The 16,243-nt window shown below is 46.6% G+C and overlaps 1 protein-coding gene across 1 annotated transcript in view; it reads right to left on the bottom strand.

The window, feature by feature from the left end:
* Positions 1-8,340: 8,340 nt before the first annotated feature.
* Positions 8,341-16,243, bottom strand: part of LOC133004538 (nucleolar protein 4-like) — a 107,467-nt gene continuing 99,564 nt past the window's right edge. Inside the window, exons 7-12 of the mRNA XM_061074003.1 lie at positions 15,914-16,243; positions 13,550-13,741; positions 12,930-13,118; positions 11,319-11,432; positions 10,820-11,045; positions 8,341-8,585 (exon numbers count right to left, since the gene is read on the bottom strand). The exon at positions 15,914-16,243 is cut by the window's right edge and continues 134 nt beyond it. Of these exons, the coding sequence (XP_060929986.1) occupies positions 8,341-8,585; positions 10,820-11,045; positions 11,319-11,432; positions 12,930-13,118; positions 13,550-13,741; positions 15,914-16,243 (1,296 nt within the window). The remainder of the gene's footprint in view (positions 8,586-10,819; positions 11,046-11,318; positions 11,433-12,929; positions 13,119-13,549; positions 13,742-15,913) is intronic.

Here is a 16,243-nt window from a genome sequence, read left to right as displayed (position 1 = left end):
AGAGAGAGAGAGAGAGAGAGAGAGAGAGAGAGAGAGAGAGAGAGACAGGGAGGATAGGAAGGGTAAAGAGAGAGAGAGAGAGAGAGAGAGAGAGAGAGAGAGAGAGAGATAATAGGATGGGTAAAGAGAGAGAGAGAGAGAGAGAGAGAGAGAGAGAGACAGGGAGGATAGGAAGGGTAAAGAGAGAGAGAGAGAGAGGGAGGGAGAGAGGGAGAGAGAGAGAGACATAAAGAGAGAGAGACATAAAGAGAGGGCGAGAGATAGAGGAAGAGAAGTTTTCTAATGGGTTGATAAACTGCTTCATTCTGTGTTTGATCGTTTTTCTTTTTTTCTTCTTCTCTTCAGTCAAACATTATTATTTATTCAGTTTTATTGACTTGACACATTAATTCAGTGTTTTCATGTTTTCCTGTAGAAGCTCCAGTTGAAGAAACGTTCTGACCTCAGAGGACCAGGACCAGGACCAGATGGAGCTGGACCCTCTCCTGGGATCTGATGTTTGACTGGTGATGAACCAACAACACAAAACAAACTTCTGAACATTTATAACATTTTCAACGTGTCATCACAGAATTTTTTGAATTTAATGAAACGAATCTGGAAACTTTTGATCTATTTGCTGAAACCTGATAAATCAGCTGCAGATTTAACGACTGCTGCATGGACATTCATCTCCAGTCAGAGTTTCATCTGTGCAGCTCCGGGTTCTACAGGAGCCAGTGGTGATGGATCCCTGCAGGTTGGAACCATAGATATATATATAAAGGCTAGATGTATCGGCCAACGGAGTCGAACGTCCGCACATGGCGGCCATCTTGCTACAGGCAGCTCGCCCACCCATAACATTGTGTTGTAATGATACGTACTTTTTAAATAACCATAACTTGCTCAATTTTCAACAGATTTTTAAACGGTTTGGCTTGTTATAAACGTCAGAGATGTAGTAATGACACTGCATACTTATGAATAATTATGTTATTTTCTAAAAATAGAATAATTTATGCAGTGTCATAACTACATCTCTGACGTTTATAACAAACCAAACCGTTTAAAAATCAGTCGAAAATTGAGAAAGTTATGGTTATTTAAAAAGTACGTATCATTACAACACAATGTTATGGGTGGGCGAGCTGCCTGTAGCAAGATGGCCGCCATGTGCGGAGGTTCGACTCCATTGGCCGAGACATCTAGCCTTTATATATAAATCTATGGTTGTAACCCTCACCCAGATGTGGTGAGAAGAAGATGAGTTTTGTTCTTTGGTGTGAAACACAACCGGAGAATGAGAGTGAAACCTGAGATCAGAGAATCTATTCAACAACATCTGAGGAGGACGTCTCTGTTTCCTCCTGGAACCTTCAGACTCTGAGGAGCAGCGTCACGTGGGTGAAAGTTCCAGAAGCTCCAACTCGACTCTGTGAGGAACATCACGTCCAACGAATCCAGATCTGAAGTGAAACGTTGACTTCTCTCTGTCAACAGAACGTGTGAATCTTCTGAAACCGGTGGAGGAAGAATCCAGAAGGTCCCAGAGAAGCAGCTCAGAGTCAGTTTGATAGATAGCACACTGTTTTATTAGTATATTTAGCTTTGTGACGTACAGCTCGGGAGGAAACAACAGAAACAACAGAACGTAAAGGTCACAGGAACATTTCAGCCGCAGCAGTGACATCACACGACAGAAAGCTCAGATCTCCAGTCACTGGTTCTGTCCAGGACCCGAGTGATATGTTCTCATGGTTTAGTTCCCACAGAAGAAGAAACACTCAGCTTCTTCTTCATGGTGTTTTAAGATGCTTCACATATATCAACACTTTCTAAAGAATGAAAAGAATCAGCCACAGGTAGAGAAAAGGAATCCACTGTTATATATAATAATAATAAACACAACAAACAGGAACAGAATTGATCTGATTCATCTGGTATCAAACACAGAGTGGGAGTGGCTTCAGGTCAAAGAGGTTTTACAAAAGAGACGTCCGGTCGTTTTCCTGAGGTGGAGTTCTGTCCTCTGCAGTTTAAAGTTAAATAAATATACGAATAGACTGGGAGACGGGACACTGGGAGACCGGGAGACAGACAGTGGGAGACCGGAGACTGGGAGACTGGGATACCGGACACTGGGAGACATACAGTTGGACACTGGGAGACAGACAGTGGGAGACCGGACACTGGGAGACAGACACTGGGAGACGGGAGAGTGGGAGACCGGAGACTGGGAGACAGACACTGGGAGACGGGAGAGTGGGAGACCGGAGACTGGGAGACCGGACAGTTGGACACTGGGAGACAGACACTGGGAGACGGGAGAGTGGGAGACCGGAGACTGGGAGACAGACACTGGGAGACAGACACTGGGAGACAGAGACTGGGAGACAGAGACTGGGAGACAAACACCAGGGTCCGTCATGGCTTATCGTTCGCTGAGGAACCGGCTCCCCCGGCTGTGATTGTGTGTGCTGTGGAGTCAGCCGAGAGGTCAAAGGTCAGCCCCCCCACACAGGAATCAGCCTCCTGCAGACTTCAACGCTCAACGCTAACAAGGCGTTTCTAAAAGGAGGCGGGATTAAAAACTGAGAAACGCCAACGCGCCCCCTGGTGTGAAGGCTTGTGTGTGAAATGGTGATAATTAGACGCAGTACCCTTTCCCTCCAGTGGGGGAGGAGGGAGTCAGGGCAACGGGAAACAGAGAGATTAGAGGAAATCAGAAAAACCAAACGAGAAACTGTACATGTAAACATCAGACTTCCACTGAGTGGAGTCATGAGGCTGCGGCTGGTCCGAAGCTCTGCTGGAGGAAACCAGACAATCAAGAGTCTGGGGCGAGGTCAGGTGACCACGAGGAAACGCCACGAGGAAGAGGAAGAGAAAGAGAGAGAGAGGGAGACAGGACAGGAACCTACACAGCTCGGGGGGGAACCGTCCACACTGGGAACCAACTGGGATAGAAAAATAAAACCAGCTTAAAACTACAACTGCAGTGATTTGATCCTCACGTCAGAGGCTGATCATGTGACCGAGTCAGAGGCTGATCATGTGACCGAGTCAGAGGCTGATCATGTGACCGAGTCAGAGGCTGATCATGTGACCGAGTGCAGGAACCCGAGCGACTTCATCCAGAAGCTTCAGACTCTGCAGCGTCAGAACCATTCAAACCAGTTTAAACCTGAAGAATAAATCCTGTTCAACTCAGTCGAGCAGGAACTCAATGTTAAGATGAACTAAGATAAGCTTCAAAAGTTTGGCTGTTTTTCACTAAAATAAAATTTAGCCGGGGGGGAAGGGTCCGAAAATAAAAGTAACTGTTGGATGAGCAAAAGAAAAACCTGAAATAAAACATTTAACGGTTTGAAAAACAGACTTTGATTCTAAAATGAAAATAAATAAGTGTTTTTGTCGATTACGTCGTCTTTCACAACATCTGTAGATTAGTAAACACGCTGTGAGTTTTTCAGTTATAATAAATCATAATGCGACTCGTATGTTCCCGAGGTTCGGACGAAGCCGCTCGGGTTCCTGCCGTCGATCTGGGTTCTTCCATGTTTGGAATGTGCAGTGAACTGGTTTCAGAATATTGTACAAAATATCTCCTTAAAAAAAGACCCCTTGACTCACACTATAAAATATGGCTATAAAACAAAAGTATCAAGGAGAACATTATTAATAACAAATAACCATATAATACTGAAATATAGAAATGTGTCGGCAGGTTGAGACAGGAGGAGGCGGAGCTTGGGCGTAGGATTCCTCTGATTATGGCTGAACACCCGGATTCTTCTCCCAGTCCGTCCGACTGTAAACTACAGGAAATCAAACTGTGAGCAAATCACACCTTTCTACAGATTGTCATTTGCTTTTGTATTTTTACTCTTTACAGTTGTTGGTGTTTTTTCCGTGTGGTTGTTCTGCTGCTCTGTGGCTTCGTAGTAAACTGACCTGGGTTCAGAAACACGTGCAGAACTTTACTGACGTCCCAACGAACCAATGAGAAGATCCCAAACATCCTCAGGTGTAGTTCACATGTTCAGGTGACTTTAAACCTCTGAGTGACTCAGCGTCTGCTGCGTCTCAGAGATTCACTCGGGACCTACTCCCACAAATACAAAATCCATCCCATCTCCCAGAAGCAGTTTGAGGATCTGATGGAAACCAAATCAAAGCTTCTTCACGTACAGAGCATCTTTAACTCCATTTCCATCCTGAGGAACCAAAGGGTTCAAATCCTTCTTTGCTCTTCTGATGAGACGACTCTGAGACTCTGAGCTTCACGTCTCCGTCACACAAACTGTTCACAGTATTATCATCTGCACATCACAGGTTCCACTGATTCATGACTCTCTCACAGACGTCACACAACCGGCTTCAGACCACAAGTCAAATTAAAACAGAGGAAAAATAAATCACAGCAGGTTTTCACATCCAGGGGAAACTGAGAAGTTCATCTGAAAGTTCTCCGAGCACATGAACTCCCACAGTGTGACTCAGCAGGAGAGAAGACGCTGGGTCCGCTCAGTCTCATGTTTGGGCTTCGGAAGCTAATACCAGTATTTTATAATAATAAATGTATGAATTCTGAAAACCTCCCTCACAGCTTTCCTGAGATATCACGAGAAACATCACGAAAACATCACGAGTCCACGAGCTCAGCTGCCGTGGACGAAGAGGCACGAGCACTGATTGAACCTCAAGGTCTCACAACATCTAACGGAATGAGTTTCTTTCTAAAGGCTGAGAACTCAAACTCATGACTTCCCATCATGCATCTCTCCTGTTTCTCTTCTGTCGGGTGTGTCTTTGATTTTGTTGCATATTTGTCTCGTTTGTGTCGTGATCACAATATTCTGTAACTGCTCTAAATCTGATGTTTCTTCAATCAAACAATTTACATTTTCATCCCAAGACAATTTTTTTTGTGGTGAAGCCGAAACGTGAACGCCTGGAGGTTTTCGTGTTTAATGATTCGAGCGTCTTCGTGAACTAATGGCGTTAGCGTGTGGTCGTCCTGCAGCCTGCGTGACAGATGTGACCAGCAGGGGGCAGCACCGAGCAGCCTGGCACCAGCACAACCAGGGAATGATTATCAGCTGCATCCAAACAAACACAAATAAAAAACCACGACACCTCGTCCTCACCAGTGCAAGTTGGGGGAGGGTGTGATGCCTCCTGGGAAACATGCATACATACACAGAGAGCCCCCCCCCCCCTTCAAATCACAGATGTAGCTTCAGTGCAATAAGGAGAAAGTTACAGTGACGCCACATCGACAGGAAACAGAAGCCACGCCTCCGCGGGAATAAGCCACATTTGTCTTTTTGTTCATTTTCAAACCTCCTGGTCGACATGTATCAAAAACCAAACAAATACAACAAGGAATAACTCTGGTTAAGCTCTGGAGGTGGCACCAATAATAATAAATATAATAATAGTAATCATAATATTAATAATTAAATGACTAAAGTTAAATGTTACCAGAGTCAAAGCTCCTTCGAGGAATAACTCAACTTCTCAGGGACCAGGCCGCTCATCGTTCAGATCACGTCTGCACCACAGACTGAATAAAGATGGACGACATCTGGATCGCCCCCTGGTGGCTGACTGCAGAATAAACCTCCTTCGTGTTAGCAGGTGGGACATGGACCAAACTATACAAATCTAAGTAGATGTTAAATAAATGGTTTCTGTCCCTTTAGGTCGTTCTTATCTCACGATGTTTGACAATTCTTCATTTTTGGTTTGAATTTGAAACGTCGACCATCTTTATTTACAGTCTATGTTCTGTACGGTGAATATGAAGCTTAGCTTAGCATGAGGAGGAAAAACAGAGGAAAACCCCTAGCCTAGCCTAGCCTAGCCTAGCCTGGCTACATCGTTGTATCTTATGGGATGCATCGGGTGCCAAACAATTTCTTGTCCGTCACATACAAGCACAAATATTTCACTTTGGCCTTTTTTCAGATTTCATAGTCACAGCAGCAGCCTCCTCTGTTTCCAGTCTTTATGCTAAGCTAACAGGCTAAACAAGCCTTCATTCACAGTACAGACAGTGAAGTGATGCTCATCTACATTTCAGCAAGAAAACCAATGAGCTAACAGTGTTTCTCCTCATGTGAATCAGCCCCTTCATCAACAGGTCGAGGCCAGTGGGAGGGGCCTGTGGGAGCAAACAGGTTCCAGTCAATAGGATTTTCAAGCTCCCACTGGTTTGATAATAAAAACAAAACCTTCATACAGTGTAAAACAACATGGCTGAATAATAATATGAAGCTTTAACGCTCAGTTCTCTGCAGCACTTCACCACTTTAGACTCTTTGCTTTGGATCCAAAACACATTTTTCTGCTTCCAACACATAATCATTGGCCTCGGATAGAAAAGTGGAAAGAAATGAAAACAAAGAGAAATCCACAAAAACATGAATTAACATGAATCGAGCCCTGTGAAGCAAAAACAGAGGCGTGGTCCGAGCGCTCCGACACCCAACGGGAGGTTTCACCAGAGTTCAACGTCTCTGAGTTGTTTTTGCTTTGTTGTGGTCGAGCTGAAGTCGCAGCCGAGCCGCAGGAGGTCGTTCAGTCGGGGTCGCGCGGCGGCGGCGGCGAGCTAACACCCGTGTTGAGGTTTCAGGTCTATGGCAGAAGGTCCGGCTTGTATAGCAGCAGCAACATGAGAGTTCATCATCATAATGAGAACTATAACATCAGTAATGGCCGTCTCAGACAAACACAGTAAGACAGAGCTCCTCCTCTTCCTCTGATGCCTGGACCAGGAGCAGAGGAGGAAGAGGAGGAGGGGTAGGTCCACGAAGAAGAAGAGTAGAATAGGTCCAATACAGAGGAGGAGGAGGAGGAGGAGGAGAGTGATGCTGAGGTTTCATTGGCGTTCACATCCACACACTCACACAGACACACACACTCACACAGACACACACTCACACACTCTCACACACACACACCATCAGTCTCGTCTCCTCCTCCTCTTCTCCTCCGCTCTGCTTCTTCTCACGTTTTTCAGATGATCTGATTATTTACAGCAGCGAACAAACAGGTGAACAAAAAGATTTCAGTTTGAGAAAAGCTTCGTCGCTATGACAACATCGTTCGATTCTCCTGCCTGAAGACATCAGGTGGTGAGAAGTAAACTGGTGTGTGTGTGTGAGTGTGTGTGTGTGAGTGTGTGTGTGTGTGTGTGTGTGTGTGTGTGTGTGTGTGTGTGTGTGAGTGTGTGTGTGTGTGTGTGAGTGTCTGTGTCTGTGTCTGTGTGTGTGTGTGTGTGTCTGTGTGTGTGTGTGTGTGTCTGTGTGTGTGTGTGTGTGTGTCTGTGTGTGTGTGTGTGTGTGTGTGTGTGTGTGTGATTGGCAGGTCTGAGGTATTTCCTGGTGGTCAACATGGCGTCTTGGATGCATAAGTATCATGTCGCTCCCTGGTTCTCAGGGCTGAGGATTCAAGAGGCTGAAGGAAAGTGCTGTTGGACACAAAGAGCTTATTTACAAGCGAGCACAGAAAAAAGAAATTCTCTCTTCCTCCATATTTTCATTTTTTTCATTTAAAAACCAAAGAAACAATTTTTTTTATCTGATTTCTTCTCCACTCGCCTCCGGCTCCAGACGCTGAGTCGTCCCCGGGATTAGTTTTATAAGAAAAGTCAAAACGTTTCCTTCAGTCACTTGAGAAAAAAAACTGGAAAACAGAAAATAAAATGCTCACTGGACGCCCCCCCCACCCCCCGCCCCCCCCCCCACAAAAAAATGAAATCGTCAGTCGCAGAAAAGTCGTTTTAACAAACTCCTTCAGAACTCCTCAGAGAGTCGTGTTATTTTTTTAATTGTTACGATCGTAAGACAGTGTTGGCCGGGGCACCCGTCAATCACACCCCCACGGGGGCGGAGCTTCAGAGGAGAACTTCAACAAAGTCTGTTCCTCCTCCTCCTCCTCCTCCTCCTCCTCCTGATTGTGAGGCTCCTCCTCCAGATTCAGTCCAACAGTCCAATCTCCTTTTACTTAAAACAAAACACCCCCCCCCCCTCAGGCAGAACGGATTTATTGAGGTTGTTGATGGATTGTTTGATTCTTGAAGGGCCGGGATTGGTTGCCCCCCCCCCCGTCCCACTTCTTCTTCTAAACGAGAAGCGGAGAAAAGTTTCAGGAGAAAAGGCAAATGAGGAGAAAACGATTTCCGGAAGGAGGAGCAGAAACACGATCAAGTCCTGTGTTCGGCTTCAAGGAGGAGACGCAGGATAAAGTGTGTGTCTGTGTGTGTGTGTGTGTGTGTGTGTGTGTGTGTGTGTGTGTGTGTGCGTCTGTGTGTATGTGTGTGTCTGTGTGTGTCTGTGTGTTTCCCACGGATCAGTTCTGCTGCAGGATGAGGTTCTCCAGCTCGTCGGCTGAGCGCAGCAGGAAGGCGGCCGACTCCCGGTAGCCGGCGATCAGCTGACGCACGGCGGTGATCTCCGGTTGGCTGAGCTGGGTGGAGGCCCCGCCCCCTCCAGCACCCCCGCTGCCACGCCCAACCAGGCTGTTGGCGGCGGCGGAAGAGGCGGAGCTAGTGATGTTGGCGGAGGAGAGGGACTTCATGCTGAGGTCTGTGGGGCCTGAAGGAAAGAGGAGAGTATGGATGAGGAGAGGAGGAGCAGTGAAGGAGGAGGGATGGAGAGAAAGGTAAATGAAGGTGGGACACAGAAGGAGGGAGGAGGTGGAGGAGGTGAAGTAAAGGAGGGAGGTACAGAAAGAATGGAGGAGCAGAGAGAGAACAATATAAAATATCAGTTCAAAATGACAAACTTCACTTCCATCTGTTTACACTCCTTAGATTCCTCTTCCTTCTTATTCATCACTAAATCATCCTTCACTCGTTTACTTCTCATCCTCCTTTCCCTCCCTCACCACCTCCACTTCTCTCTCCCTCTCTTAGCTTCCAGCTTCCTCTCTCTCTTCTTCCTCTCTCTCTTCTTCCTCTCACTCTTCTTCCTCTGTCTCTTCTTCCTCTCTCTCTTCTTCCTATCACTCTTCTTCCTCTCACTCTTCCTCCTCTCTCTCACTCTTCTTCCTCTCTCTCACTCTTACTCCTCTCTCACTCTTCTTCCTCTCACTCTTCCTCCTCTCTCACTCTTCTTCCTCTCTCTCACTCTTCTTCCTCTCTCTCACTCTTCCTCCTCTCTCTCACTCTTCTTCCTCTCACTCTTCCTCTCTCTCACTCTTCTTCCTCTCTCTCACTCTTCCTCCTCTCTCTCATTCTTCTTCCTCTCTCTCACTCTTCCTCCTCTCTCTCACTCTTCTTCCTCTCTCTCACTCTTCTTCCTCTCTCTCACTCTTCTTCCTCTCTCTCACATCTCTTCCTCTCTCTCTTCTCTTCCTCTCACATCTCTTCCTCTCTCTCTCCCTTCTTCCTCTCTCTCACTCTTCTTCCTCTCACTCTTCATTCTCTCTCACTCTTCTGCCTCTCTGTCTCTTCTTCTGCTGTCTCTTCTTTCACTCTCTCTCTCCCTCTCTCTCTATCTTCTTCCTCTCAATCTTCCTCCTCTCTCACTCTTCTTCCTCTCATTCTCTTCTTCTCTCACTCTTCATTCTCTCACTCTTCCTCCTCTCACTTTTCTTCCTCTCACTCTTCCTCCCACTCTTCTTCCTCTCTCTCTTCTTCCTATCACTCTTCTTCCTCTCACTCTTCCTCCTCTCTCTCACTCTTCTTCCTCTCTCTCACTCTTACTCCTCTCTCACTCTTCTTCCTCTCACTCTTCCTCCTCTCTCACTCTTCTTCCTCTCTCTCACTCTTCTTCCTCTCTCTCACTCTTCCTCCTCTCTCTCACTCTTCTTCCTCTCACTCTTCCTCTCTCTCACTCTTCTTCCTCTCTCTCACTCTTCCTCCTCTCTCTCATTCTTCTTCCTCTCTCTCACTCTTCCTCCTCTCTCTCACTCTTCTTCCTCTCTCTCACTCTTCTTCCTCTCTCTCACATCTCTTCCTCTCTCTCTTCTCTTCCTCTCACATCTCTTCCTCTCTCTCTCCCTTCTTCCTCTCTCTCACTCTTCTTCCTCTCACTCTTCATTCTCTCTCACTCTTCTGCCTCTCTGTCTCTTCTTCTGCTGTCTCTTCTTTCACTCTCTCTCTCCCTCTCTCTCTATCTTCTTCCTCTCAATCTTCCTCCTCTCTCACTCTTCTTCCTCTCATTCTCTTCTTCTCTCACTCTTCATTCTCTCACTCTTCCTCCTCTCACTTTTCTTCCTCTCACTCTTCCTCCCACTCTTCTTCCTCTCTGTCTCTTCTTCCTCTCACATCTCTTCCTCTCTCTCCCTTCTTCCTCTCTGTCTCTTCTTCCTCTCTCACTCTTCCTCCTCACACTCTTCTTCCTCTCTCTCTTCCTCCTCTCACTCTTCTTCCTCTCTGTCTCCTCTTCCTCTCTCACTCTTCCTCCTCTCACTCTTCCTCCTCTCTCACTCCTCTGACTCTGTCTCTTCTTCCTCTCATTCTCTTCTTCCTCTCTCTCACTCTTCCTCCTCTCTCTCACTCTTCTTCCTCTCTCTCACCCTTCTTCCTCTCCCTCTCTTCTTCCTCTCTCTCACTCTTCCTCCTCTCTCTCACTCTTCTTCCTCTCTCTCACATCTCTTCCTCTCCCTCTCTCTCCCTCCTCTCTCTCACTCTTCTTCCTCACTCTCACATCTCTTTCTCTCACTCTTCCTCTCTCTGTCTCTTCTTCCTCTCACTCTTCCTCCTCTCACTCTTCCTCTCTCTCTTCTCTTCCTCTCACATCTCTTCCTCTCCCTCTCTCTCCCTCCTCTCTCCCACTCTTCTTCCTCTCTCTACATCTGTCCTCCACCCCTCTCCCGTCCTCACCGTTGCCCTGAGCGGCGCCGCTGGTCGTCAGGGAGACGGGGTGTGGCATGGCGGCGCCCAGGCCTGGGTATCCACGGTAACCGTAGCTCAAGCCAGCTCCGTTGATGTAGAGCTGAGCGTCCTGCGAGGAGAAGGCGGAGGCGGCCAGCGAGAAGTGGGCGAGCGACGCCGGCTCCCTCAGAGCGCCGCCGCCGCCGGTCGGCTTCTCCGGAGAGATCTGCTCATCCTGGCAAAACCAAACAGGAAGTGAGAACCGGGGGCGATCAGAGGTCAGAGGTCAGAATAAAAACATTCTAGAGTCGCTGATGATGCTGTGAACGTTTTCAAGAAGGCAGATTTAGAACAAGTGAACAATGAAACAGTACAAACACAGAACCACTGGTTTCCATGTGAACAGACACACACACACACACACACACACACACACACACACACACACTCACACACACACACACACACACACACACACTCACACACACACACACACACACACACTCACGTGGTAGGCTTCCAGACGCATCCTCTTGGCAGCGTTGCGTGACTCGTTCTCGCAGGCGGACGCCAGGATGTTCTCGGCCATGGCTGAGGTGAGGTGCGGTGGCGTGGGACGGGTCTGAGACCACAGACAGACGGAGACATGTGGACACGTTAACATCTGATTCTACCTGACAGTCCAACACATTCTCTTTCTACCATGGAGATAAACACTGGATCAGAAGGTTTATTCCATGATTGTTGCTGAACTTCCCACAGAAGTGGAGCACGTGTGAATCTGCTTTCATCATATAAACTTGTTTCTTTTATGTTTTCAGGTCGAAGGTCTCAAGACGAGCTTGGACCTGAGCGACTCTTTCACTGAGATGATGGAGAATGATGATGTCACACAGACTGATGTCACATCATTCTTCACCACTGGGGGGCAGCAGAGACCTGCCTGTGACTGATGCACAGATTCCAACAGTGTGGCTGCATCAGGAGATGAGTCAATCAACGTCAATCAACAGACACAAGTCCAACAGATGCTGATGGAAGTGAACACAACAACACAACAACACAACAACACATCAACACAACAACAGGATTCACTACATGAGAAGAACCAGTTTGTAACTTCATGTTTAAAGTGTTTATACATAGAGTGTGAAGGAGATAAGGAGCAGATGAACTGAGGAGATGAGACCTGAGTTGTTACAGTATCTCTTGTGATCCGTATGAATTCAGTCTCAGAACCATGTGACCGGACCAGGTGAGGACTTCTCTGGGACACTTGTAGTGACTGAGAAGACGAGGACGTCCTGAGCGTCTTCACCTGCAGGAGCTGGAACTGTCTTCATCGTTCGTATTGTTTCAGTAGATTAATCATCTGCACTAGTTTGTTGCTTCCTGCAGATGTTGTGTGGATTCAAACCATTTTGTCCTTTGTGTTGTGTTGTATTTACGAGCTCGTACATTCAGATATTCTGAATCCTGTCACAACTGGAATAAATCAACAAGAGCATGTTGTTTCTATAGCAACCAATTTACAGGCACATTCTATGGTCTCATCACAAAAGATGATCATGTTTGTTGCTGCTTATCAAGGAGAGAAACTCCAGAGAGAACCAGTTCTCCTTCATGGTTATTCACTCAAACTGATCTTTTGTCTCTATGACCTTAATGCTCCGTCCTCGTATATGAATCAGTTATAATAATTTGATTAATTCACAAGTTCCCACTGAACAGGTTTCGTTCACCATCATGTTCATACACAGAGAAACCGTGAGAACAAAACCCATCAGAGTGAAGAGAGGAGGATCTGCAGCTCCCTGATTCCCTCAAGGTTTCACCCAATCACAAGCGTTGCATTATGGGTATTATTGTCTCAATCAGCAGAGTCTAACGTCCTGTATCTACAGAACAACAGATCTGAAAGGTTTTACTTCAGTTTACTGACTTTACTTTCTCAAGAGGATTCCTTGATATCTATTTACATTATAAAAAGCCTCTTCTGGTGTTTTCTGACATGAATAATCAATAGATTAATTGATATGATTGTTTATTGAGCTGTGTGATGAAGACGTGTCGCTGCCAGAGAAGCTAATGATATCCACCGGGGGGGGGGGGGCAGTACCTCCATGCCGTTCTTCTTCATGCGTCGGCAGGACTTGAGGTAGGTGCGGATGCGCTTGCGAGCTCGTTCCTGGAACTCGGGGAACTGTCGGCTGCAGGACTCGATGATGGCCTGGATCTTCTCCTTGGGCTGTTTGGAGATCGGAACCATCCGATCCAAGTTCTCGTCCACAAACAGACGCACAAACATCTGCAGGAGAACAACACAACTGGTTCAGAAACAAGGTTTGCACAGTTTCTGTAAGTCGTCTTCTTTGGTGAATTCAAGTCTGACTGAGTTTGTGTTTAAGATGAACTCTTTGTTCTCTTTGCTCAGGAAACAGGAAGCTCTGACTTTTTAAAGTTTTCATTCACTGAACCATCACAACATCGAAGAATCTGTATCAAAGAAAAATGACTCAGAGTTGTATTAAGTTTTATATTCGGCTTTATGCTCCACTTTGGTCTCAGCCGACTCCTGTGAAACATATCTGTCTCTAAAAGTTTCAAATCAATTCCAAAGTTCCCGGGAACGACTCAGCGTAATGTTTCAGTCACGTGATCGAAGCCGTGAACCAGAGGGCGTGTTCTTGTTCCCTGTGGTGACATCATGGTGGGCGGGGCCGAGCGCCTCAGACTCACGTTAAAGGCCTTTAGTCTCTCGGGGTCGACGCCCTCTGTGTCGTTGATCTTGTCGTTGTCGTCGTGGTCGTCGTGGTCGTCGTCATCGTCGTCCGCGGCGACCTGGTTGCCGTGGCGCCCTGTGGTCAGGTCCTCGGCGCTCAGGTCCATCTTCACGCTGTCGTAGCTGCCGCCGGAACTGTACTGAGGAGACTAAACACACACACACACACAATAAACACACAATAAACACACACACACACACAGAGTTACAGGCAGGACTCTCGTGAATATTTAACAACCAGAGGTGACGATCAGTCTTCAAATCTATCCACTGTTTAATGTTATAGTTATATAGTAATAGTAATATAATATAGTGTATAACATAGTTGTTACCTCAACACTGAATCAGATTCTCATTGGGTTTTATTAAATTTAAAGAGTCACAAAAGATGTTTTGACGAAACAAAAACACTCGCACTAAATTAGCTTTTTGAACCTGAGACGTAAACGAACAGAGGAAACAGAAAGTGTGACAGGTCTGTTACGTACGACATAAATACATAAATACAAGGTACACACAATGGATGGAGCTGTTGTTAGACAACACACACACACACACTCACTCACTAACACACAAGTGAACTGTTGTGTGTGAGAAGAATATTTGTTGGCTTAATGAGAAAAAGGAGCATGAGTGTGAATATCTCTCTTTCACTGTCTGTGTGTGTGTGTGTGTGTGTGAGTGTGTGTGTGTGTGTGTGTGTGTGTGTGAGTGTGTGTGTGTGTGTGTGTGTGTGTGTGTGAGTGTGTGTGTTAGTGTGTGTTAATGTTGCATGTAGCCTTTCTGTCAAAAATGTGTTTCCTCCAAGGTCGGTTTGTGTATTGTTCTTCAGCTTCTGCTTTTCAGCTCCATACAAAGAGATGGAGGAGAGAAGGAAGGAAGGACAGAAGGAAGGAAGGAGGAAAGGAAGGAGAGAAGGAGAGAAGGAGAAAAGAGAGCAGGAAGGAAGGAAGGAGTGAAGGACAGAAGGAAGGAGAGAAGGAAGGAAGAAGAGAAGGAAGGAGAGAAGGAAGGAGAGAAGGACGGAAAGAGAGAAGGAAGGAGAGAAGGAAGGAAGGAAGGAAGGAAGGAAGGAAGGAAGGAAGGAAGGAAGGACGGAAGGAAGGAAGGAAGGAAGGAAGGAAGGAAGGAAGGAAGGAAGGAAGGAAGGAAGGAAGGAAGGAAGGAAGGAAGGAAGGAAGGAAGGAAGGAAGGAAGGAAGGAAGGAAGGAAGGAAGGAAGGAAGGAAGGAAGGAAGGAAGGAAGGAAGGAAGGAAGGAAGGAAGGAAGGAAGGAAGGAAGGAAGGAAGGAAGGAAGGAAGGAAGGAAGGAAGGAAGGAAGGAAGGAAGGAAGGAGTGAAAGAAGGAGAGAAGGAAGGAGAGAAGGAAGGACGTCTGTGATTCAGATCAGTTCTCATCGTATTAGGTCATGTGTCTGTTGTGTTACTTCAGTGACGTGTGTGTTACTTCAGTGATGTTGTGTTGCTTCAGTGATGTTGTGTTGCTTCAGTGACGTGTGTGTGACCTCAGTGATGTTGTGTTACTTCAGTGACTATTGTATTGTATTGTGTTTTATTGTATTCAAATATACCGGCTGCTATGACGACTTAATTTCCCTTCGGAGATGAATAAAGTAATCTATCTATCTATCTATCTATCTATCTATCTATCTATCTATCTATCTATCTATCTATCTATCTATCTATCTATCTATCTATCTATCTATCTATCTATCTATCTATCTATCCATCCATCCATCCATCCATCCATCCATCCATCCATCCATCCATCCATCCATCCATCCATCCATCCATCCATCCATCCATCCATCCATCCATCCATCCATCCATCCATCCATCCATCCATCCATCCATCCATCCATCCATCCATCCATCCATCCATCCATCCATCCATCCATCCATCCATCCATCTATCTATCTATCTATCTATCTATCTATCTATCTATCTATCTATCTATCTATCTATCTATCTATGTTGTGTTACTTCAGTGATGTTGTGTTACTTCAGTGATGTTGTGTTACTTCAGTGATGTTGTGTTACTTCAGTGATGTTGTGTGTGACCTCAGTGATGTTGTGTTACTTCAGTGATGTTGTGTTACTTCAGTGATGTTGTGTGTGACCTCAGTGATGTTGTGTGTGACCTCAGTGATGTTGTGTTACTTCAGTGATGTTGTGTTACTTCAGTGATGTTGTGTTACTTCAGTGATGTTGTGTTACTTCAGTGATGTTGTGTTACTTCAGTGATGTGTGTGTGACCTCAGTGATGTTGTGTTACTTCAGTGATGTTGTGTTACTTCAGTGATGTGTGTGTGACCTCTGACCTTTGCCCCGTAGTCCCTGCTGTCCCGGTCCAGTCGCAGCTCGGCGGTGTGTGCGTGTGCCTGGGAGTGTGTGTTGGTTGTGTTGGTGTTGTGTGTGTGAGGAGTGTGCGGCAGCGGCAGCGCCGGGTGTGGAGCCGGCGGCGGTTTGGCCGCCAGCGGGAACTTCCTGCGCAGCTCCTCGGGCGCGTTGGGGTGCAGAGCGCCGAGCAGCGCCGCCGCCGCCGCCGACACGGTGACGGGCAGGTGGGAGGCGGCCAGGCGTGGGGGGGGCGGGTCCTCGGACGACGAGGAAGAGGAGGTCGGCGTGCTGAAGTCCAGAGGAAGCACGCC

The sequence above is a fragment of the Limanda limanda genome, chromosome 7, assembly GCF_963576545.1.
Source record: "Limanda limanda chromosome 7, fLimLim1.1, whole genome shotgun sequence".
NCBI lineage: Eukaryota > Metazoa > Chordata > Actinopteri > Pleuronectiformes > Pleuronectidae > Limanda > Limanda limanda.
The sequence above is the reverse complement of the archived record's forward strand: the minus strand, read 5'-3'. Positions and strand labels throughout refer to the sequence as shown.